The sequence below is a fragment of the Dipodomys spectabilis genome, unplaced genomic scaffold, assembly GCF_019054845.1.
Source record: "Dipodomys spectabilis isolate Male_0828 unplaced genomic scaffold, ASM1905484v1 ptg000081l, whole genome shotgun sequence".
In the NCBI taxonomy this organism is placed as follows: domain Eukaryota; kingdom Metazoa; phylum Chordata; class Mammalia; order Rodentia; family Heteromyidae; genus Dipodomys; species Dipodomys spectabilis.
The window spans coordinates 9247270-9272719 of record NW_024870758.1 but is presented as its reverse complement, the minus strand read 5'-3'; the positions used below and the strand labels follow the sequence as shown (position 1 = coordinate 9272719).

Here is a 25450-nt window from a genome sequence, read left to right as displayed (position 1 = left end):
TCACTACGTATACAACTGACAAGGGTCTCGTATCAAAAATACACCTACAGCGCAAAAAATCAACGCCCCCCTCCATAACAAATCCCCAGAGAAACAGCAACCCCATTAATAAGGGGGTAAAGAATTAAAAAGAGACTTTTCTGGAGAGGAAATAACAATGGCCAATGGACACATGAAGAAATGTGCAGCGTTGTTGGTCATAAAAGAAATGTAAATCAAAACTACATTGAGATTCTACCTCACCCCAGTTAGAATGGCCATTATCAAGAAAACAAATAATTATACATGCTGGCAGGGATACGACCAAAATGAAACACTACTCCACTGTTGGTGGGAATGTAAGCTGGTTCAACCACTCTGCAAGGCAGTATGGATGTCCCTCAAAAGACTAAACATAGAAAACCCTATAATCCAACAATCCCACTCCTACGCATTTATCCAAATGATCTCAAACTAGGCCACACTAAAGCTACCAGCATAACTATATTCATTGCAGCATTGTTTATCATAGGTAAGCTATTGCCCCAGATACCCCTGAATAGATGATTGGATCAAGAAAATGTGGTATATTTACACAATGGAATTTTATGCTTCTATCAGAAAGAATGGCATCACCTCTTTCTTAAGGAAATGGAACAACTTGGGAAAAATCATATTACGTGAAGTAAGCCAGACTCAAAGAAACATAGGCTCTGTGGTTTCCCTCATACATAGTAATTAATATAAGCATAGGTTAGTCCTGACAGAGAATCATAATAGTCAAGAGCTATGAACCTATGACCATACAAAATGATGCTAATTGAAATGAACTCCAAGACATAGAAACAGCAGGTCTTCTTTTTTAGTTGTCAACTTGATGTCACCCATGTACTGTATCTGGTTCTTTCTTCATATTTTATTTCATTTTTTCTTTTTTCATTGATTTATCCCTGGCAATCTCTTTGATTCTGGTACCCTTCTTGTATATGCACTTATCTGATTGGGGGGAGGGAAGGAAAATAACACAATGCTGAAAGAATGACCCACTGCAACAATGATACTCACAGGACACCATGTCAGAAGTGATCTTTACAACTTTGTGGGAGGTGTGAGGAGTAGTGGAGGGCAGGGATAGTAGGAGAACAACAATGGAATGGCTAACAGTGTTCAATAAGAAATGTACCTTATTCATGTAGTTATAACCCCTCTGTACAGCATCTTTACAATAAAATTAAACTTAAAAAAATCCTCGAAATGTGACCACTGCTAAGAAATGTCACTATTGCTTTCTTACTAAAGTGACCAGGTAAAAAATAACTTAGTTTAAGCAAGGAACTAAATCAAATTCATTTTTATTACTAAACTAAGTTTTTTCATTCAACATATTAAATATATATGTTATATGAGTTTTGATGAATCATGATGTTGAAATAATTTTCCATCCTGTTTTGTAAAGAATGAGTAAACAATAATACTCTTCTAATACCCTAAATTTGTGGTTTCTTCGCTTTCAGCAGAATGGCAGACTGATCTCCCTTCTCCTCCATTAGCTCAGTGATGAATGTTGTTGACAATGATTCAGTGATATGAAATGACACGCAAAGAAGGAGTAATGGAAGAATATAAAATCCTCCCAACATGCAACCCATATAGAAAACCAGCAATGCTAGAAACATACTTACAACCACTCCCCTTTTTGATAGTTCTTCAAACATATTTTTCTCAGAATTAGGAAACGTTAGTGTTAACTGGCAGCCCCTATGCTCTATATGGGATGGAGTAATTATGATCACCATTGGTTCGTTGGTTTCTGATTTATCTTTGCTATAATAATATTTGATCAAATATTCCAGATAGCCAGTAAGTAAAATAGATTTTCTTCTCAATGCTTTCACAGTTGCTTCCCTAAAGATCTGCAGGATGAAAAGGAATAAGATTAAGTGTTCAATGAATTCACAAAGAAGCAAAATTTCAGTGTAAATCATACATAGGAAGGCAATGCCTACTTTTGACCTCTTAAATCAGTATCTGATTTTAGGTATTTTTTTGTAAAATCATGTCCTCTTTTACATACTCTACCATTAAATATTGAAGGTCATTTCCATAACAGAAAAAATGACAAAATGTCATTAAACAACACTTATAAATAAATAAGAAATTATGAGCATAATCACCAAGTATAATCACCAAGAAACATACCTTACTAAATGCATTTATTTTTATTTATTTATTTTTTTGTAGGTTGTGGGGCCTGAACTCTGGGCCTGGGCACTGTCCCTCAGCTCTTCAGCTCAAGGCTAGTGCTCTACCACTTGAGCCACAGCACCACTTCCGGCTCTTTCTGCTTATGTGGTGCTGAGGAATCGAACCCAGGGCCTCATGTATGCAAGGCAAACACTCTACCACTGAGCCACCTTTCCAGCCCCACTAACTTCATTTAAATTCTACAAACGTCAATTTTTCTTTCTGAACCATTTTATAAACAAACCTTTCTATTCTCACAAACTGTATAATATATAAAAAGTATAGAGATAATGTATATATAAAAAAAGATAGGATTCCATTAAGTGTTTTATCAAACTTCTCCTACTTTAATAGTTTTAAAAAATAAGCAGTTAAATTGTGAAATAAAATATTCTCAGCAAGGAAAGCAAATAATTAATATACGGGTTATATAAAATTTGGTAGAAAACATAGCCTCATTTTCTCATGTAGAAGAAGATATAAGTAGACTTGGGGCCACAAGGACTCAAAGGAACTCAGCCACGTTTTGCTACCAGCATACTCTCAGAGGGCAAAAACAAAGACTGGCAAGGCAGCAAGGTTTGGTTGATCAAGTCTGAAAAGAAGTCAGAAGAGGGACCACTCCATATTTCTTTCTGGAAATTGCAGTACTCTAGGATTTTTTTTCTTATTCTAGGTATTTTTCATCTTTTTATATTAGTGTATCTTCATTATACAAACGATTATCCTTATAGTATTTTCTACCCTTCCATATACTTTTTCTTGTCCCTTCCTTGTCAAAAATTTTAATAGGTTTCATTATTCTCTCTTTATACATGAATATGAAGTATTTCAAGTATATTTAGTCCTCCTGCACTTTCTTTTTTCGCTCCTCCTCCTACTATTTTCCCCCATTTTATGCTTTTGTCATTTGTTAAATTAAAAACTCTAGAAAAATCTCTGATTCAGCAACAAGCTCCATACAGAAGAAGGGTATTGCGAAGTATAGTTCACCCTCAGTATCTGCAGGGGACTACTCCCTTAAACCTTCATGCTCAAGTCCCATACGTGAAATTATATAACATTTATACATAACATGCATGCCTCCTCCTGTATATTTCATTTCTTCTTTAGATTATTCAAAAGCCTAAAATAAACTGTGTATCAGTGACTCATGTCTGTAATGCTAGCTACTCAGGAGGCTGAGATCTGAGGATTATGGCTCAAAGACAGCCTGGGGCAAGAATGTCAGTAAACTCTTATCTCCAAATAACCACCAGAAAACTGGCTCTGCGGCTCTGAGTGGTAGAGTGCTAGCCTTGGGCAAAAGAGCTCAGGGACAGTGCCCAGGGCCTGATTTCAAGCCCCATCACCTCAACCATCAGTAATAATAATAATAATAATAATAAGAAGAAGAAGAAGAAGAAGAAGAAGAAGATTTTAAAAATCTAAGATAAAGCAAATGATTTTTATTAAGTAGGAGTATTTGCATTTATTTCTTTCACTTATTCCTGCTTCCTCCACTTGTCCCTTACAATAAAATAACTGATTTAAAAAGACTAGGCAGGTAGCAACATTGCTAATTTACATATGCTTACTCACTCGTTGCTATTATAGAAATGCATAAAAATTGTGTAATGTGTACTTGCAAATTGTGTGCTATTTTGCAATTTTAAACTTTTACAGTTTATAATGAGAGAGGGAATTTTTTAAAAGCCCTATAATCACCATAAAATTTGATTAGTTAAAGGGAATCTTTGTCAGAACAAGCCTCAGTACTGTAAGATTTCAGTAAGAAGCTCTAGAGAAATATTTAAGTAATTAGGGTTCTAGAGGACTTCACTGCTGTTGGGCTGTTTGGGATATTTTACAAGATTTAAGCTGCAAATATTAAAGGGACAGAGATAAAACTTCATCTAGGGGACTAACACAATATGAAAGTAATAGAAAAAACAATAACAAAGGAAAAGAACTTCTCTTCCCACAGCAGAAGGGGCAAGTGTGGAAAACTAGTCATTTTGTTGCAGAGGTCATACTAATATGACCTTTTCTGGCCAGGTGTGGTGATGTATGCCTGTAACCACACTGCTTATGAGGCTGGAGAAGGAAGATTTGAGTTCAAACCCAGCCTGGGTTATACAGCAAGGTCAAGGAGACCAGCCTAAGCAAGATCCTGACTCAAATATGTTTGCCAAGACAGAGAAAGAGGGAGGGAGAAAGGGAGGGAGGGAGGGATGGAGGCAGAGAGAGAGAGAGAGAGAGAGAGAGAGAGAGAAATTTCTAGTTATTTCACAGAACTTGTTTGCAAAACAAAACTGAAGAAATCATGCTAACTACTAGTTCCTCCTAAGATGTCTTTTATCTTCTCCTTAATAGAAACTTGCAAATAAAATCTTGTTCCAAAATATTTAAACTAAATATGTCTCTAAATTGGTATTATAAGATAAATTTAAGCATTATTATCCATTTTACTAGGTAGAATTTTACATTACTAAGAAGAAACAGAAAGGCTGAAAAATTTTGTTAGTAATAATTTGTCAAAAAGTGAAAGCAGCATATTCTCCCTCTAGTGGTCAATTTGAGTAAGTGCTCTCCAAATTGGGATGCAAAGAACATGCAATTATTACTTGAAGGTAATGTTGAATAAAGCTGAGGAACTTGGCACTGCCATCCAGTGGCCAGAATAAGAAGCTGCTATGCTTGTTCATTGAATTTAGTTTTTTTGAAAGATTTGAGACATTTCAATCCTGTTACTTAATTCTCAAATCTCAATAGGATTACCTAAAATAGGAAATATTTTTACTTGAATATATATTGGTATAAGACAGCTACTAGAACAGGTATGCATATTTGTTTACAGTGTATTTCACTCAAATGTATGTTAGAAATATGTTCAAATAGTATTTGTGTTAATATTATTAACTATTTGGTAAGATTATGTATGAAATATTGATTTGTAACCATATATATTTGCCTGGATGAATTTAGTATATCGTGAAGTGTTACCAAACAAATCACAGCTTGTTTTTCAAGCTTGCATATCTACCTATCTATCCACCTATCTATCTATATCTAAATTTACATATAAACTGGATTATGAAAATTCTGCTTTGTTTTTAGGATGAGACAAAACAAAAGCAGAAATATAAGTAAAATTAAAAAAAAATTGAGTTATAGTAGGAGATATTCTTCTTGATTTTCCAAGACCCAGGAAAACAAAACCTTGACCTATGTAGCAAAGCTGATTTACTAGGTATTACTTTCACTCTAACTTTTCTGTTTCCTTTAAATCCGTCTTTACCAGGTCCCTAGAACTGGAAGAAATAGAATTCCCAGCAAACACAATAATCTCCACCGCATAATACTTCTTTAGTAAATATAGTCCTTGAATTAATTAATTGAAGATTTACAATAAACATTTTTTAACAATGCATTCAAGTCCATGCATATTATTTGTGAAACAGAAAATGAACAGTTTAATGAATACTGGGAAATAGCAAAATGACAAGCTCTGGGCCAGGGACAGCAAATATAAATGAAAGATAACAATCATGACACAGTCACAGTCCCAATACACAAAACAAATGCTTTTTTTGTCCAATGATTATTCATATTTGTGATCTTTCTTTCCTTTCCTTTTCTTTTCTTATTCTTTCTTTCTTTCGTTCTTTCTTTCTTTCTTTCTTTCTTTCTTTCTTTCTTTCTTTCTTTCTTTCTTTCTTTCTTTCTTTCTCTTTCTTTCTTTCTTTCTGTCTGTCTTTCTGTCTTTCTTTCCCTCCCTCCCTCGTTCCCTCCTCCCCTCTCTTTCTTTCTTTCTTTTTCTTTCTTTTCTTTTTTTGCACTTCTGGGATTTTAACTCCAGGCTTTGCCCTTGCTAACAACAGCTGTGGCATTTGAGTCACATCCCACCACCCCCTCCCCAGTCTTTAATTTTGCTCTTGGTTTATTTTAGACAAGGTCTTGTGTTTTTGTTTTTTTTTTTGCTCAGAATGCCCTTGGACAACAACGCTCCTTACTTTTCCTCCTGCTTATACTACTGTATAAACTAACAGGCATGTTCAGTTGATTTTTTGAAATGGTGTCTCTTTAATATTTTGTGTGTTTCCCTTGAACTGTGAGCCTCCTGATTACGATAAGTAATATGAAAATGAGCTACCATGCCCAGTTTAAATAATAATCTTGTTAATTACAAAAAAATAGTGCTAAATCTCTCATAATCAGATAAGGTGAAAGGAGAAGATGGGGAAGGCTAAATCCCAGGTAAATCTCTTACCTCTAGACTAGCATGCAAGGAGCAGACCAATAACATGGGAGGATTTGAAATTCGGAATCCACTGGCTCCTGGGATTAATTTTAGTTCTGAAAAAAAAAGTTTATAATTGTTTAGAATATTCTTTAATAGAGCATAGAATAAGTAAAGATACAGTAGGTTGTCAGAGCTGAATAAAACTTCCTGCACATTTCTGCTCACTAGAAATTTTGATCTTCCCTGCTCCTACCTTCTCAACAAACTCCAGGTCACAAGAAATCTTTCATTCTAGAAACACAGAACCTCTTGTTGAAGATTTTCTGGACCCTGTCCTCCACTTTACTGTTTCCAAAGCAGATTTGTTTTTTGGTACCTGCTTTGCTTTTCTGTCACAAGGGCCTATAGTTAGTGAGAACATCAAGATTTGAATGTCACATACTTGCATGTCATCCAAAGGCAGGCCGATGACTACAATGACCTAAGAAGATTATGTGGACCTCTAGGATTCTTCCTTAGGTACAAGCAGACATTAAAAATATTCCTAAACTGGGCACTGGTAACTCACTCCTGTAATCCTATCTACTCAGGAGGCTGAGATCTGAGGATCACGGTTCTAAGCCAGCCCTGGGAAGGAGAGTCCGTGAGTCTCTGATCTCCAATTAACCACTAGAAAACTGGAAGTGGTGCTGTGATTCAAGTGGTAGAGCGCTTGCCTTGAGCTAAAGAACTCAGGGACAGCACCCAGGCCCAGAGTTCAAGCCCCATGACCAAAAAAAAAAAAAAAAAAAAAAAAAAAAGCTAGCTAGTTAGAAATCAAGTTGAAACTATACCTAAGAAAGCATTATGAGTGTTTAAAAATTCATCTCACCTGGGGCTAATCAAACTGTAATCTTCAATCCACTATCTGTTCTTTAATTTTCCACTAAACATGATCATACTGGCATATTTATATAGCTTGATGCCAGCTTTAGAACCACAATACACAGCTGAATATTTGGAAAGAGACAATATATTCCTCAAAAATCTTTAAAAAAAATCATTTCTTGACCTAACTTAAAAAGCAGTTTGCCTATCACCAGGGTATTATATATTCAAATATCTATATGAAACACTAGCTCCAGATCAGAGAAACTCTGAAGGATCTAGTTTACATGGAATTCTCCAAACACACATGATACATCCTGCTTCCTATGTGACTGAGGAAGATTCATACAGGAGGAAGGAGGAAGACTCCTGTGAGCCCCTTGTATGGTCCAGTTTCACTCCTACCCACTAGGGCTTAACTGCTCTTCTCTGGTACATAGCAAGAATCGCCCCTCCCCACAAAAAAAGGAAATATTTCAGAACACAGAGGATAAAATGTGTATTTAAAAAATTAATGTTATGCCGGGCGCTGGTGGCTCACGCCTGTAATCCTAGCTACTCAGGAGGCTGAGATCTGAGGATCGCGGTTCAAAGCCAGCCCTGGCAGGAGAGACTGTGAGACTCCTATCTCCAATAAACCACCAGAAAACCAGAAGTGGTGCTGTAGCTCAAGTGGTAGAGCGCTCGCCTTGAGCTGAAGAGCTGAGGGACAGCACCCAGGCCCAGAGTTCAAGCGACCGACAAAAAAAAAAAAAAAAAAAAAAAAAATTAATGTTATGTGCTACTTGGTTTACAGTTTGGGACTTGACTTCCCCTTAAACCAAACTCTGAAATAGTGTCCATCTATTCTGTCTATATCATTGATGATCTATGTGGAGGAGAAGGAACAATGAGCAGATGATGATGCAGTTTGAGTTGCAAGATAACAAAAGAATCTAGAAGCAGCATGGATTACCCAGGCATCCCTGGGTTTGACCACAAGTATCAAACCCCTTCTGCTTTCACTGTCTGATGTTTTGGCTCTCTGTCATTATGGGATCTGCCAAGCTTCAGGAGTCATATGCTAGATTTCATTTTCTTTTATTTTTCTATGAAAGAACAGACTCAAAATCAGGTTAAAAGCCTATAAACATGTAGTCTTACACACTGAAAATGTCATTTCTTATTTTAAGAATTCTCAGTGACATTTTCAAAGTGCTCTTTCTATAGGGACATTTATATTTTATACATGTATAATACAAAGACAGACAGAAATTAAAATGAAGCAAAAATAAAGTGAATCTTGAAATGAAATGGTAGACTTACTGTTATCCATTTTAAATCTAGTGCTCAGTTCATGGCTAAACCATCCCACTAACCTGAAATATAACAAAACATCACATAAGTTGGTTCACAATTGATAACTACATTTACTTTAGATATTAATCCCTACCATATTAAAATCATTTGTGATATGTTATCAAATAATGCAGTAGATAAATGCTATAAAGCAGTTCATGTTTATAATGACATTGAGAATAAAGATAAAAATCATTTGCCTACATTATTAGATTTCTAATTTTGTGTAGGTAGGTTCATCTGAATAATTATAATAAATAATATGCTTTCTTATTCAAAGGAAGATGATTGAAACTATGAGGGAGGGTTTCTCAAATTTCAAAATAAATCTAAAAGCTAAAAGAACATAAAACATTAATATAATATTTAATCACAGAATCTATAAAGAGAAATAGTGCTATAAATAAACCCTATATAATTTCAAGGTTTCCTAAGAAACCTTAAACCTTTCCTTAAGAAACATGGAGATTTAGAAGGAATGATAGAACATTGAGAATCATAGGCAGTTATCAACCTTTTCTAAATAATACTTGCTATGGTTAATATTTCCAATATCGGAGCTGAATCTAGGGCCTCAGAGTTGTTGGTTTTAGTTGAAATGGAGTGTCAAAGACTGCTGCCTGGACTGGCTTCCAACTGTGATCCTCCTGGTCTCAGCCTCCTGCTTGTCATGATTAATCTTAATTATCAACTTAATTCAATTGAGAGATGCCTGGGAGATTAGAAAAGCTCACCTCTGGGTATGTTTTCTGAACCACTGGAGTCATGAAGTCTTTGAATTAATGAATAATTTAGTCTATTGTTGAACAAAAAAAAAATTGAATAGATTTGAGAGGTACTGAAACTGGAAGGTGAGCCTGTTTGGAGGAGTAGATTCCAGGAATGTTCCTTAACAGCTATACCTTAGCCTCTTCTTATTACACTCTTTTCATTTTGTGGATGCCATAAGGAGAAAAAGGAGTTATGCAAGCATGGGCTGAAACCTGGAAAGTTGTGAGCCAAATATAAAATGTGAATTATCCTCTCTCTCTCTCTCTCTCTCTCTTTCCATTTCATAACTGGTACTTGAATCAAGGCCTCATACTCTTCTGGCTTTTTTTTTAACCATCTGAGCCATGTCTTCTGCTTAAATCTTTCTTCTTTTAAAATAGTTTCTCTCTGGTATTTGTTACCGTAGTGACAAAAGGTAAATAAAAATAGTATTTTAGTTTTAATTTTTTGAAAAATTTAAAACCACTCTTCTGGAACTTGACATTTATATAGAATATATACATAAAAATAAAAAACTGAAATAGGTATAGAGAATAATATGACAAATTTCCTTGCAAATAATATTTTATAATCTTTATAAGATAGAATGGGATATTACAAAACATTTAATGAGTAGTCATATTACTAGCAAAAGAAGTATCATCAAGATAAATGTAACATGGCAAAAATCTGGAAAATCTATGTGGACAGTAGTTAAGTAATAATATAGTACCAAAGTGTAAGAACATGTATTTACGTGTTTATATTTTTTCAGAGGGATTTTCTATTTATGTTTAAAAGCAAAAGAGCAAAATGTAAAAGAATATATTCCAAATTTATAAACAAGTAAGATTCTGTATTAAAAAGAAAAATAACAAATATTGGGAAAAGAAGTGATATTTATTATATTTAAAGAACATTTTACCATAGGGTTATTTACTTATTTATTTATTTGAGAAAGGACAGTGCTCCAGGAACTACACAGACATGAACATTGAAGAAACAGAAATTCCCCTAGGAATTCAGCAAAAACAAAAGTGCCTAAATCTTACTAATAATTAAGCTATGAGATGACACAAAGACAAAACCATTAAATAAATCAAACAGACACTGATTTAAAAATCAGCATTCTTATTTTCATCAAGAAGCTGAGATCTAAAGATCTTGGTTCAAAGCCAGTCTAGACAGGAAAGTCCATGAGACTTTGATCTCCATTTCATTACCAAAAAGCAGGAATTTGAACAGTGGCTTGAGTAGTAGAGTACTAGCCTTGAACAAAAACAAACAAAAAAAAAAACCCTCAAGGACAGAGCCTAGATAGCAGGTACTAAAAACAAAAGAGCAACAACAAATAAAAATAAAAATGTATAGAAAAGAAAACAGTATAGAAAAGAAAATAAATAGAAAAAAGTAGATAGAAAAAAGAAAACAGAAAAGAACTTCCCCATATCACATTATAGTCTAAAAGTCAAGTTACTTTCAAAGGTAGATCTATGAGAACACTAGCAGTGAAATACAAATGGACACTAAATACATAACACATGTTCATGTAAGGTTGTTTTTAGCCATAAGTTAAATCAAGACATCAAACAAGGCAACTCAGAATTACCATGATATTTCATCTTATCCCAGTCAGAATGACTACCATCAAGAAAACAAAACCCAACATATATTCCAAGGATATGGGTGAAATGGAACACCTAAACACAATTGATGTGACTGTAAATTAGTTTTGTCCCTTTGCAAATCAGCATAGTGTGTCTCAAAACACTAAACTATCGACCTACTATGTGATTTAGCTATATTACTCCTGGTTATCTATCCAAAGGAATCCAACCTCAACCACAATGAAAATACTTGCATTTCTATGTATATTGTAGCACTAGTCACAAATAATAGAATTGAGTAAGTGCCTATTATTTACTCATGATTAAGTGAGTCAAGAAAGTGTGGTACAATATGGCATTACAGTCCATGGAGATGTGGTCCAGAGGAGACCAATGTTGACCCAAACCACAAATGTTCAGTATGTACCAAGTATAATTAATTCATTTCTCCCATAAAGCTGCCCAGTTTCTGCTAAAGACATGCCTCCTTGGAAATCTAAAATTTTCACATTATCACATAAATTAAGCACATAAATTTTTACTTTATTTGGAGGTCATCATATACTTTTTATGACCACTAGTCATAAAATGAAGGGCAAGGTAACAGAAGACTTATTATTATTATTATTTTGGAAACAGGAGATTTAAATATAGCTAAAGCCAATGGGAGGTTGTCAGCTTCTCTGGATCAACTCATCTTCAGAATAGTCACAGGATTTTAAAACATTTGTTTTTGGAATTTCTTTTTTCTTTTTTTTTGGTAATAGTCAAAAATGAAAAGGAAATTTTAATTGCTTCATTAGGAGACTGTTTTTATGTGTGTGTGTGTGTGTGTGTGCAAATTATGATAAATCCATGTAGTAAAATCCTACACAATTTTCAAGCCAAAAGTAAATGAGGAAGAATTATGGGTACCGATAGGGGAAAACTACCATTATATGAAATCAAGAAGCCAAGTGAGTCAGATTGGAGTGGTCATGTTAGCTCCTCTGTTAAAGATAAACAAAAAACATGTATTTATGTTATGTAGGACAGGAAAGAATATTCCAGATAGAGCAGTATGTGGAAAGGCCTAGAGAGCTGGTAAAATGGCTCCCAAGGTTTATTACTTTATGCTGTAAAATTGACTAGTCAGCCATTTGAAATATGTTCAGTGAGAATTCAACTACACCAATTTTCTCAACTGGAAGAAAAAAATATGGTGGACATTTATGATACAATGACATATGTAAGATTTTCAAATTAATTACACAAGGTAAATGAGTACTTACTTCAAAGAGAACTAAGAATCAATATCATTCATAAGAAATTGTCTACTACTTTCCTGATAATAATTTATAAAACCTATATCCACTCTGCAAAATTTAAATTTGGATTGTTTACCCAAAATGGAAAATTTAATAATTCAGTTAGATATAATCTATAATTCTAAAATTTAACAGGCTAGCAACCACCTTGAAATTTTATCAGTGGAGAAGTTGAATTTCACTTTTTATTTTTAGGGCAAACTTTATTTTAAATTCTGATTTGCCAAAATCAGAATTGAGTTTTAAAAATCAAAATTGAGTTTTAAAGTCTAGGCACCAGTGGCTCACACCTGTAATCTCAGGAGGCTGAGATCTGAGGATCCTGGTTCAAAGTCAGCCCAGGTAGGAAAGTCTGTGAGACTCTGATTTCCAATTAACCACCAGAAAACCAGAAGTGGTACTGTGGCTCAAAAGAAAAAAACTTAAAAATGAGTTTTAAGAAAAGAATTATATTCTATATTTTTTTTTTGGGGGGGGGGGGTCCAGTCGTGGGGCCTGAACTTTGGGCCTGGGCGCTGCTCCTCAGCTCTTCAGCTCAAGGCTAGTGCTCGTACCACGTGAGCCACAGCGCCACTTCTGGCTTTTTTCTTTTTGCTTTTGTGGTGCTGAGGAATCGAACCCAGGGCCTCAGGCATGCAAGGCAAGAGCTCTACCACTGAGCCACCTTCCCAGCTCCAAGAATTATTTCTAGATTTGATTGTTGTTTAGATTAATAGCTTAAATAATAGATCATAAGTTAAAAGTAAAGAAGAGCCAGGTGACAGTGGCTCATAGCTGGAATCCTAGCAACTTAGGAGGCTGAGATCTGAGGATCATGGTTCAAAGTCAGCCTGAAGAAAAAAAGTTCATCTCCAGTTAACCACCCCAAAGCTAGAAATGGAACTGTGGTTCAAGTGGTAGAACATTAGGCTAGATAAAAAAGAAAATGCAGGTGACAGTGCCCCCTTCCCCGGTGCCTTGAATTCAAGCCCCAGAACTGGCATGTGCACGCGTGCATGCACACACACACACACACACACACACACACACACACAATTTGCTAATGTACTTCAATATGAAATACTTCTTTACTTTCATTTTCTTCTTTTTGTGCTGGTCTTGGGGCTTGAATTCAGAGCCTGAGTACTGTCCCTGAGCTTTTGTGATCGAGGCTAGTGTTTTACCATTCTGGCTAAAGCCTCACATCTTCCTTCATTGTGGGATGAAGGGGTTATTTGGAGTTGAATTGCACAGACTTTCTTGCCCAGGCTATATTTGAATCATGATCCTCATTCTGTCTTCTGAATAGCTAGGATTACAGGTGTGAACCACAATCACTTGCTTCAAAAAGCAATTTTTTAAATATAATGTTATTGTTATTACTAAGGTGTTGCCAGAGGGGTTGTCATTTCAAAAAGTCAGGCAATCAGTGCATTTCGTTCTTGGACAATGTTACTCTTCCTTCCCTTTGCTCCAATTTCTTCCTCCAGTACCTGTGTATATGTTACAAAGTTCATTTTCCACACAGTGTATACTAAATAACATGATTGCATTTGTTCACTCTTCCTCCCACTCTTTCTGTGCTCTTAGAAAGAAAGAGAGCCAGAGAAAGAGAAAGAGAGAGAAAGCAAGAAGAAACATCACCACCCACAACAACAAACAGTAAACAACTTTTAACATACAAACTTAACATTATTCTCACTATGCCTTTGAAAAAGAAGTAAAAGATTGCAATTTGTTAAATAAAATTATGTTGGTACCTGAAAAAATAGTATATGAGCTCTTACACAATACTGCTTTCTGAGGAAACTGATATAAACATTACCTCTCAGTATTTTCTTTTCTAAGGTCTGTTTATAGAGCAATGTTTTTTCCCCATTTATTTTCAATAAGATCCAAACAAAACTTGGAAGCAATATTTCAACCTTTCCGTATATAGTACAAGTTTTCTATCATTTTCACATATTCACTAAAGAACTAAATATTTGTCATTTCTGTTTATAGAGTAATATTAAAAATTCAAGAACATGAATTATGATGGCTGCCTTGTATACCTAACCAAAACATCAATGGCCTGGAACTTGAACACGGGAGGAAATAGTAATTTGTTTAGAAAAATATATGATGGCATGTTCATCACCCAAATATGAAAGAAACGAGGGATCACATAAAGGAAAAATGTGTTATTCTTAGATTTAAAAAATCTCTGTAATGATTTTGTAACTGAAGACAAGGCATCACTTTTCATCCATTATTTACTTCAGCTGTAAAAATATTTAACCTATATATAAAAAGTACAAATACAACATGCTTATATAAAAAAGAAGAGCTTCAAATTTGTGTAGACAAATCTCACTATGTAATGATTACATGCTTCTTTACATTCTTCTTTTCAATTCAGTGATCAAATTATATTTCTCTCTCTCTAATGGTTTATTGGAAAGCATTTGAGAATATGACTTGGACCCTAGACTAGCTTCACTGAAGGCTTTAATTGTTGACATCCATCATCTCCTCCCATAGCAACCACCCAACATAAGCACCTAATACTCCTGGATTATAAATAACAGAATCCTGTATTCAGAAATGGATTAGCTGTTCAAATGATGGGTTCTCATGCCAAAAAGAAATCCTGCTCAAAAGGCCTGGCTAGGAAAGCATCTCATATTGCTAAGGACATTAAAACAAAAGTATGTTTGTCACTTAAACTTTACATTCATGATCTAAGGTAGACATTTTTCTCATAGCTTTAGATTCACGAAAAGTACAGTGCAGGGAAGCTGAATGACTTCTTCCAAAGGGAAGCTACTAGTAAAGCCCATGTTATACTTAACAAGTAAGTCAACATTCTGTGCTTCTGTGGTCTTAGCAGGTGAACTGAGAAGGTGGAGGTAAGAAGGAATATCTGTACCAGCCAGGCAGTAAGATATAGATCTGCTCAGTTACTGGAAATCAAATGAGAGCTAAAGATAGATTTATATAAAGCAAAATACTCTACTAACTGGAAATTTAGAAAGAGTTGAGACTTGTTATTAGACATTCTATTTTTATCATTTATCCTCCCAATTAAATTATCCCTCCTCCCTCTCTTTTGCTCTCTCATTTGTGTGGTTCCCCTCCCCCGCCCCCATCTCTCTTTCTATCTTTTTGTTGTACTTGGGGCTTTTACTCAGGCTTGAGGGCTATCCCTGATTGTTTTTGCTTAAGGCTAGCTAACACATTACCATTGGAGCCACAGTTCTACTTCTGTCTTTTTGGTGGTTATCTCTAACAATCTCATGGAGTCTCTGCTTCCTGGGTTGACTTTGAACCTTGATCCTCAGATCTCTGCCTCCTAAGTATCTAGGATTACAGGTATGAAGCATTAGTGTCTGGCTTCCCCTTCTCTTTCAGAGTTTATCCTGGTTCACTTTTTTTCATTAACTCCTCTAGTTAAACTCTTTTCCACAGATATTAGAATAAGCTATACCAGACACTATCTCCTGTCTACTAGAATTTAAAATTGTGAGTATGGTGGTACTGGGTTGTACTAGGTAATTAAAAAGCATTAATCTAACAAAAACATAAGAGGCAGACTTCTAAGGGTCTTCATTACGACTTCTAATGTTCATACCTTTCTGTAACAACCTCTTTCATAGTCTCTGCAGGTGACTCTATTCCCCACACCAAGAAACAAAAGAAAGCACACACACACACACACACACACACACACACACACACACACACAAGAATACAAGGAACACTGCGAGATAGAGACTTAAGAGAAGACAAATGGACTTAAAGCTAGATGTGTATTATTAAAAAATTCCCAAAGCAGTCAGAGGTGCTGATATGTTCAACTGGATGATTCAGAAGACTGAAATGGTAAATGAAGTAGAATCAGAGACATAGGAAAATAAGTGTTTTTAGTTTCAATATGAATATTAAATTATGAAAAGGAGCAGAATAAAAAAAAAGGAGAAAATAATAGCTCCTCATATAAGGCCATATATATCATATACTATCAATTAATAATATAGTAGTAAATGATGTCTGAGTAGTGTAAGCCTGAAAAAGAATACAACGAAGTTCTATGACAGTGAAACTGGTGTGGTCAGTGGCCAAGACAATTACTTAAGAATTCACCAGGGCTGGGAAGGTGGCTCAGTGGTAGAGTGCTTGCTTTGCATGCATGAGGTCCTGGGTTCGATTCTCCAGCACCACATAAGCAAAAAGAAAAAAATCCGGAAGTGGTGGTGTGGCTGAAATGGTAGAGTGCTAGCCTTGAGCTGAAGAGCTGAGGGATAGCGCCCAGAGTTCAGGCCCCACAACCGGACCCCCCCCCCCAAAAAAAAAAAAAAGAATTCACCAAAACAACTCAACAGATAACTAGTAGACAGTTTTATAATTTTCTGTCATGGAATATTAAAAATGATATGGTTCTACTTCTTGTTTTCAGATTTACTGTATTGTCATGAGATGTTTTTCTCTCTTCTGTATTTGTATAGTATATTTATCTTATTATAGTTATTGAAGAAATGTATCTACAGTCTTTTTTTAATGTATTTTTAAATTATCTTTTTTTTAACACTTTAAGTACTTCATTTTTGTGCAAAGAAGTTGTCAATTAACAAAGAAGTTTATGAATATAATGCTTATTGATCAATGTAATTCCTTTCAACATTCTTACCAACCCCTCCCTTACACTCCTCTTTTGTCACTAGTCTTAACTTTGTAGGATATGCATTGAACTCTTGACTGTATTCTGACTTTCTTCTCTTCATCATTTGTCTACCCTTTTCCACTTACCCCCCCCCCCAATATCTCTTAAGTGCCTACTCCCTGGTGTTTATTTTGTTGAACTTTGAGCCTTCCTAAGGAATAACTCTGAGTTCTCCTTTAAAGCTACCACTCTGGAAAGCAGTATGGAAGTTCCTCAAAACATTAAACATAGTACAATCCTATAATCCAGCAATCTCACTCCTGGGCATGTATCCAAAAGATTAGAAACCAGAGTACAGTAGAACACCATGTTCATGGCAGCAGTCATATTTACTATAGTCAAGGTATGGAGTCAGTACAGTTACCTTCATGGATAAATGGATCAAAAAAATGCAGGGCATATATATAATGAAATTACATTCATCCATTAGAAAGAATGATATTGTATCATTTGTAAAGAAATGGAAAGACCTGGAAAATTAATCCTATGAAGAATAATGTTCTTGTTCTTGATGTTGTATAGAAGATAAATTTGAGGCTCTAATATTGACTACTGTGATCACAAATATGCAAAAAATAATTGCATAATTGTCTCAGGTACACATTTTCAGTGTAGTGGTGATCATCCCAGAATGATATTCTCCATATTACTTGAGAACTTCATTTAGGATTTTGAGTTGTTGGTATTCAGGCCAGGTGACAGACTAGGATGGCAGATTTGTAGTATTATCTTTAGGATGGACAATGTAGCATCAATATATTTTTTAATTGTAAAGATGCTATACAGAGTGGTTACAGGTATGTGAGTAAGGTAATGGGTACATTCCTTGCCTAGCATTGTTACTCCCTCCTTTGTTTTTCTACTACTATCTCTTCCCTCCCCCATCATCCCCCTCCTCCCCTCCCCCAAGAAGACATGAATTTCATTTCCAACACAGTGTCTTGTATAAAATTGTTTTGACCTTTCCTGTTGTTTGAAATTCTTTGGAGATATCTTTCTTTGAAGTGTTAGATCTTATTTAGTAACTTGAATAAGCTTTATACTTTTATGTTACTTCTTGAAGCCTTTACAAATGGAAATTGATGGTTTAGGTTTTTAAAGAGCAAAGAAAAAGTAATTGCATCATAAAATATTCAAGATTTCAAATAAGTCACACAGAACTTAGCAGATTTCAACAGGTAGGAAAAGTGAAATTAAAACACAGAAGTGTCATTAAATCTTTACATGTATTCTAAAAATATAAACTTAACTAAATAAAATTCAAAATTATTAAATTAGTTTATAACTGTAAGGTCATAAATTATTCATTATTATTTAAAGATTCATTTTGCTCAATAACAAGAGAAAATATCATTGAACCTGACTAGAGATTTGAATCTTTTATCTTCAAAAATTAAAGCACAAGCAAGAAACAAGCAGAGAAAAGATATTACAAGAGAGAAATTAATAAAATGTAAAAATCCCAATATATTTTCTGTTACTTGAACATCAGAAATTCTCCAAAATGAATTTAAACAAGTGTTATCTATAGGAAAGCAGGACATGATCTAAAGGTGTTTTTGAGGTATAATCAGATCCTGTAAGCAAAAGCCAGAAGAGATTTATTGGATATATTTTGGATGTTAGGAGATAAGAAATCAAATCTCCAAACTTTCCTAGATCTCTTTAACAAAACTTCAGTAGCAAAATCTTTATTATGAATCTTTAAATTTTATGCACTGAATTAATCTAACTTATTCTTTAAACTCCTTATCTCTTCTTACTAAAAACCTTACCCATATTAAATGTAACAACTTCCAGCTTTCTTAGTTTATGTGAAAATAAACATATAGTTCATTTTTGGAGCAAATATTAAAATATAATAAAACCATATCTCAATCTTATTTACAAACATTCTCTCTCTCTTCCCTCTCTTTCTCTCTTCCCTCTCTCTCTTTCTCTCCCTCCCTTCCTTCCTCCCCACAACTTATAACCAAATACAACTGTGTTACCGGCTTTTACAAATGCACCGAATCATACAAATTGTCATAGCACTGCAAAAGCATGGAAGATGTGAAGTAAAGCTTAACTGTTTATTCTTTAAATAAACAAAATCTGTAGAAGCAGTTGGGAATATGTTAGAAGGTCTGTCATCTGAACATCATATGTAGCTTTGTTGCAAATAAATGACTTATTCTATTCATTTGCAAATAAATGACTTATTCTATTCATTAGATATACTACTCTCCATGCTTTTATAGAGTTAAAATTTCACAAAGATTTTATTTTAGCATAACTTGTAATTTATACATTCAGTTGATTTCTATATATTCTTGCTTTTCATGCAGAACTTAGCAAAATTGTATTTTAAAAACACATCTAGATATACTTAGCATGGTGGGACATACTTAGAATTCTAACTACATGGCAAGTAGAGATTACAAGCATTGCACTTTCAATGTATCCCATGCCAAAAGCCAGAAAGCCCTTATTCTTCATTTCAACTAACAAGCTGGATCCAGTAACATACATCTGTAATTACAGTTACATGTGGGAAGAACAATTGAATGACTGTAGTCTTAGGAAAAATTGCACAATCTTATGAGAAACAGAATGAAAGCCAAAGTTGTTTGGAAGTGGGCTCAAAAGTCAGAGCACCTACCTAGCAATTATGAGGCCCTGAGAGCAAATTCTACCTCAACCCAATGTGTTTGTATGCATGCATCCATGTATATATGTGTGTGTGTGTGTAAATATGTACACTCACACATAGATATGTACAAGAAAATGCCTGTTCTCCCATGTCTATTGCAGCACTATTCACAATATCTAAGATATGTAATGCATTAGATATCCATTCATGGATGAAGGATGCAACTTTTCAGCCATAGAAAAGACCTACATTTTTGTCATTTGTGACAACATGAATGGAAGTGGAAGCTAACATATAAAGTGAAATGAGCCAGAAACAGAAAGAAAAATGCTGCATGTTCTCACTCAAATGTAGATGCTAAAATTATTGATCTCATTGAGAAAAATAGAGTTGGGCACTAGAGGCTAGAAAAGAAATCATATAAGGTAGAGAAACAGAGGTGGGTAACAGGTACCCAAGCATAGTTAGATAGGAAAAGTGTTCATGTTCTGTGACAAATTAGGCTGATGATAGTCAACAAAATATATTCTGTATTTCAAAATAGCCTGAAGAAATTATTTTGAATGTTTGCCATAAACAATGATATCATATTTTAACCTAAGAGCTTATGCTAATGTATAACTAACTAAGGTTTTGTGAAACATTATTAATCAAAAGGAAATAATAAAAGAATAACCTTATTTAATTACATAACATGTTAAGGAGCTCCAACCTGAAGTCCATATTACATTTTTATTGACAGCAAACAACTTGAGCCTATCTGATTTATTACTCTCCAAATATTTAGCTAAACCAAAAAAATAGCCAAACATAATTTAGAGAATTTGAGATCTTTTCTTGTTTTTGTTCTGTGAATTTGTTTTAATAATACTGAGAGCAACATAAACATCAGCTGAGCTTTCATTGTATGACAGACAGTACTCTGAATTATTCCAAACGGTTACATAATATCCAGTTTGAGTGCCTGAACACAACTCCTTGCTGTTCATCTCCTCTGAAATCTTACCACCAGTTTTTTTATTACTATAATAGCCCCTCTGCAGTCCTTGTAAATTCTACTCCTTGTCCTAATACAGCACATTCCCAACAAAGACACGAGTGTGATTATTTTTAAAGTTATTAAGTCACATCATTGTCTTGCCAACATGGGTAATGATTTCAAATTTTGCATTGCTTTTTATCAAAAGAGAAAAGACTTCCTCTACCCAAACTCTGACCACTCTTCCTTTCATTCATTTCTTCATCTAAATTTTATTAACACGGTACAGTGTTTCATGAATACGTTTTCATATACTGCACATTGCCAGGGATCCCACATTAAAGATGCCCATGCCCCCTTTTCCTCTTGTACTTATAAAATAATCCATGTATATTGTTTTCCTAAAATACCATAAAACTGAATCATATTATGCACGTAGGCAGTTTCCTCTTGCAGGAATACAAGTCTGAAGAAGATAAAAAGCATTGCCTTACATGTGGTACATTCCAAATTCTACAAAAATGGCCTAGGGTATAATAGATCCTCAATAAATATGTCTATAATTGAGTCAAATGTCATATGGAGAAATTACAATGCTGTGATATCAAGAATTGTAAGTCAGTGTAGCAATTTCTTTTCATGAGTAATCATTGATTTATGCTCTTTCTTTTGGACTGATCAAAGCTCTAATCATACAGGATGCAGGTGGCTCACACCTGTAATCCTAGTTACTCAGGAGGCTGAGAATTGAGGATTTCAGTTTGTAGCCAGCTCAGACAGGAAGTCCAAGAGACTTTTTTTGGTTTTGTTTTGTTTTTTTGTTGCTTTCTCATTTGTTTCCCGAAACCATCCCTGCCCTCCCATCTCCGCACCCTCCTGCACCTAAAGTTGTAAAGTTTGTTTTTCAACATAGCATCTTGTACTTCTCATTGTTGCAATGGGTCCACGTGTATCCCTATTTAAAAGATTTGTTTTTTCCCTTCCCCTCCACAAATTATACTGACATCAAATACCGTGAAAACAGGGGTTATACTGTGGGGAAGGGGCATACAAAGCAACAAAAAAATCATCTTATAAATACGTTAGAAAAGAAAGAAAAACTATTTGAGTTCTTATCTTGGGTTCATTTCGCCTAACATCAACTTATCTGACCTTTTCTGCTTGTCTCAGACATATACTAATTATTGCAAATAAGGGAAACCATGGGACCTATGTTTCTTTGGGCCTGGCTTACTTCACTTAATATGATTTTTTTCTAAGTCTTTCCATTACCTAACAAATATCTCCAAGTAATCACAGAAAAAGCCAAAAGTGACGCTGTGGTTCAAGTGGTAGAGTGCTAGCATTGAGCAAAGAGGAGCTTGGGAACAACATCCAGGCCCAGAGTTCTAGCCCTAGAACTGGAACAAAAGCAAACAACAAACAACAACAACAACCACAACAACGAAGAAGAATAAAAAATAAAATAACTCTATTCATCTGTCACCACACCAAGCTTTATTCTTGTTGTTGTTTATTTGTGTTTGTTGGCCTCCACTGATAGTATTCTAGACCATCCATCAAACTTGGGTGACCAAATTCAAACAGGTATGAGTTTGAGTAGACTATGACTTTGTCTTTGGGGAAGTAAGGTCAGTGACATGGGTGTATCCACACAAAAGTCTTTTGGTCATTCCCTTAAGCCAGGGCCTCACAGCAGGCACTGATTCTAAGCTACCATGAGGAGCAAGCAGGAAAGTTAGAAATACAGAAATACATTTGTTACATTTTAAGTAGATATTAAAGCTATATTAAAGGTAGAGCCAGTTCATAAGAATAAAGATTAAACAGTAGATGGAAACCCAAAGAGAAAATTAAAAATAACCAAAGATTTAAAAACAAAAGAAAACTAATTAGAAGTGTTCATCAATGCATTGTTTATGAAAAATAAAATACGATTAGGTAATAATAAGAGATTCAAAAGTCCCTAAGGCAAAGAAAACACTCTTATTAATGGGCAAAACAGAGTGATTTACCACTCCATTTTTATCTTAATCCCTAACATCATAAAGGAGTCACCAAGTAAGCTTGATATAAGACTTGACACGGAGTTCCGGGAAGATGGCGGAGGAGAAGCTGGAATCTGAACAAGCTCTCCCATAGAAAGCAGTTTTAGAGTTCCAGTGAACAGTCCTAAGCCAGAGAATCACACCAAGTGTGCCATCACAGGACAGAGAGTTAGACAAGAGAGGGGAAGCCAAGACAAGGAGACACATCTGAGCGCCTGCCAGCAGCCGCCGCGGCGGCGGCAGGGTCGCAGCAGCGACCGCAGCCGCGGCCATACCTGAGCGCTCACACAGAGAGTCCGGGACGAAGGAGCCAGACGCAGCGGGCGAGAGGATTCTACTCAACACCAGCAAGAACCGACAAGGAGCGGACAACTTCATCCTGCACTTTGCAGACCAGAGACGACCCAGGATCCAAGACTCGGCGTGAGTAGAAGCCCGACTTCCTCACTCCTTCTCAGGGAGCAGAGGAGGGAAGGCCACCCCTCCCCCCCAGCACCGGTGATCTCCATCTTGGATACCGACAAAGCTCAGAGGAGCTGCTAGCTCCAGCTCAGGCCTTGGAATAAAACGAGTCATTTAGCAGGTCACAAGAACTTAACGGCGAAGTGACCTGCCAGACTCAGCTCCATCCAGGGAAAAGTCACCCAGCTCAGGTACCAGCCATTGGAGTGGCTTTCCTCACTGGGTAACCAGAGCCAGAGGCTGCCCCTCCCTCTAGCAGCCTCCACAATCAATTGAAAAACAGAAACCCTGAGAATGGCTCCAGGGTGGGCTCTGTGAATTTTTCACAAAATAGCCCCAGGGAAAAGCTACTGTTTGTTGAAAGGCCTCAACTCTACCAGAACCTAGCCTCATCACCCCTCTTTTGTGATTCTCAAAGCAGATCACCCTCCCATTAAACTAACCTGGGAGGGGGATCTCAAAATCTTGGGTAAAGCAGAGCATTTTTCTGCCTGTTCCAACAAACTGACTTAAGAAACCAATCAAGCCACAGGACCTCAAGCTGACCAGAGACTCCAACAAGAGGCTGGTTACAGACAAAAGGGAGATACAGGATTCTTCCCACCCCTCCCAAAAAAATCAAAAAAAAAATCAAAGAACTTTTTTTTCTTATTTTCTTTTTTTTTTTTTTTTGGTACCTTATATATATAAATTTTTTTTCCTTTTCTAAAACTTTTATTAATCTTTAATTTTTGCCTTTTTTGAAAAAATAATTGTTTTCCAGTAACTTTTTTTCCCTCTTATAATTTTTATTTTAGGAATACGTGAATGTACGTTTTCCTTTCTTTTCTTGTCTTCTCTCTCTTTTTCTTTCTTTCTTAATTATCTTTTTGTTTTTTGTCTAGCTCTACTGAACTTCTGATCTTTTTTTTCTCCCTTTCTTATCCTTTTCACCTTTTCCTTTCTTTTGTTCTTCTGTATGTGACTTAACTCTTGTCCTGCACATCCTGATAAACCCATAGTTAACTAGTAGACCCTATCCCCCATTGTGTACACACTTAATCCACAAATTTATTACTCAATCCAAAACCTCTGAGACTTAAATTCCTTAATAGCAGTACTACCTCTTTATACCTATATAATATTTTGAGCATTTTTTAAGTTTTTCACATCTCCTCTATCTCCCTCCTGTTTTCTCATTATATTCACATTCCTCTCTAAATAGATGGTCTTTCAATCTCCATAACTATATTAATTTTTACGTTTCTAATTTTTTTTTCTGGTCTCTTTTCATTTCCCTTTACCTTTCTTCTTTTTCTCTCCCTCTCTACTTGCATCCTACCCAACCTATTTCCTGCATTGAGATTAGGACGTGGTTAACTCTCCCTGTGCCTCCCCACACCAATCTATTCCTAATTTTTACCCACATCTCTCCCTAACCCTAAAAATTTCTGGTTTTCCAAATTCTTCTCTGCGGTTCGAAGCCCATTAACATATAGTTGTTTGATGTTGAATAGATGTATCTGTCGAACTAGATTGTATCTGTAGACTATTGACTGTATAAATGCAAACGTAGGTTGATGGTTGCCTTAAGATAGTGTTCTAGCACAAAACTGGTGCTATTTTCCTCTCAAATGGGCAGAGTAAGCCGGAAAAACACAAGAAAAATGGCAAATCCGGGTATCTCAATTCCCAATCTTGATAATCAGGGGTCAGATCAGATAATGAACAATCCAGAGGAGAGTTCCCAAATAGCTCTACAAACACTGGTGGCAAATATGATAAATGAGAAGTTTGACAACTTACAAAGGACTCTGTATGAGCGTGATAGGGAGAGAGAGGAGGCATCCCAAAAGTTTATACAGGAATATCATAAGCGTGAGGAAGCTACTCAAAAACTGATACAGGATTTGCGTGAACAACTTGAGAATACTCAAAGAGAAAGGGAGGAATGGCGTGAGCAGGCTGAGAACACTCAAAGAGAACTGCAGGAATCCCACGAACGGGAGGAAAGAGAACTGCAGGAATCCCACAAACGGGAGGAAGCTAATCAAAGAGTAATTCAGGAATTGAGAGACCAGGTAGAGAACACACAAAGATCAGTAAAGGCATTCATGGAATCCATTAACAAAGAGCTGAAGGAAGTCAGGGAGACCACAAAGGGAATGCTGAATGGAACCCAACAGAAGGAATGGGAGTCCAAAGAAACCATAACCAATCAACTAAGTGATTTGAGAACAAACACTGACCACCAAATTAAGGAAGTAAAGAAATTCATACAAGACCTAAAACAGAGCTTCAACAAAGAACTTGAAGCCATCAAAGCTGACCAATTAGAAGGAAAAGAGATAA

The 25450-nt window shown here is 35.6% G+C and overlaps 1 protein-coding gene across 3 annotated transcripts in view; it reads right to left on the bottom strand.

Moving 5' to 3' along the window:
- The window catches only part of Kynu (kynureninase), a 116639-nt gene that overhangs the window by 15997 nt on the left and 75192 nt on the right, over nt 1–25450 (bottom strand). For all 3 annotated transcript variants that reach the window (XM_042683504.1, XM_042683505.1, XM_042683506.1), the window contains 3 exons: nt 8621–8673; nt 6476–6561; nt 1662–1892 (listed from right to left, as the gene is read on the bottom strand). In XM_042683504.1, coding sequence (XP_042539438.1) covers nt 1662–1892; nt 6476–6561; nt 8621–8673 — 370 coding nt within the window. The remainder of the gene's footprint in view (nt 1–1661; nt 1893–6475; nt 6562–8620; nt 8674–25450) is intronic.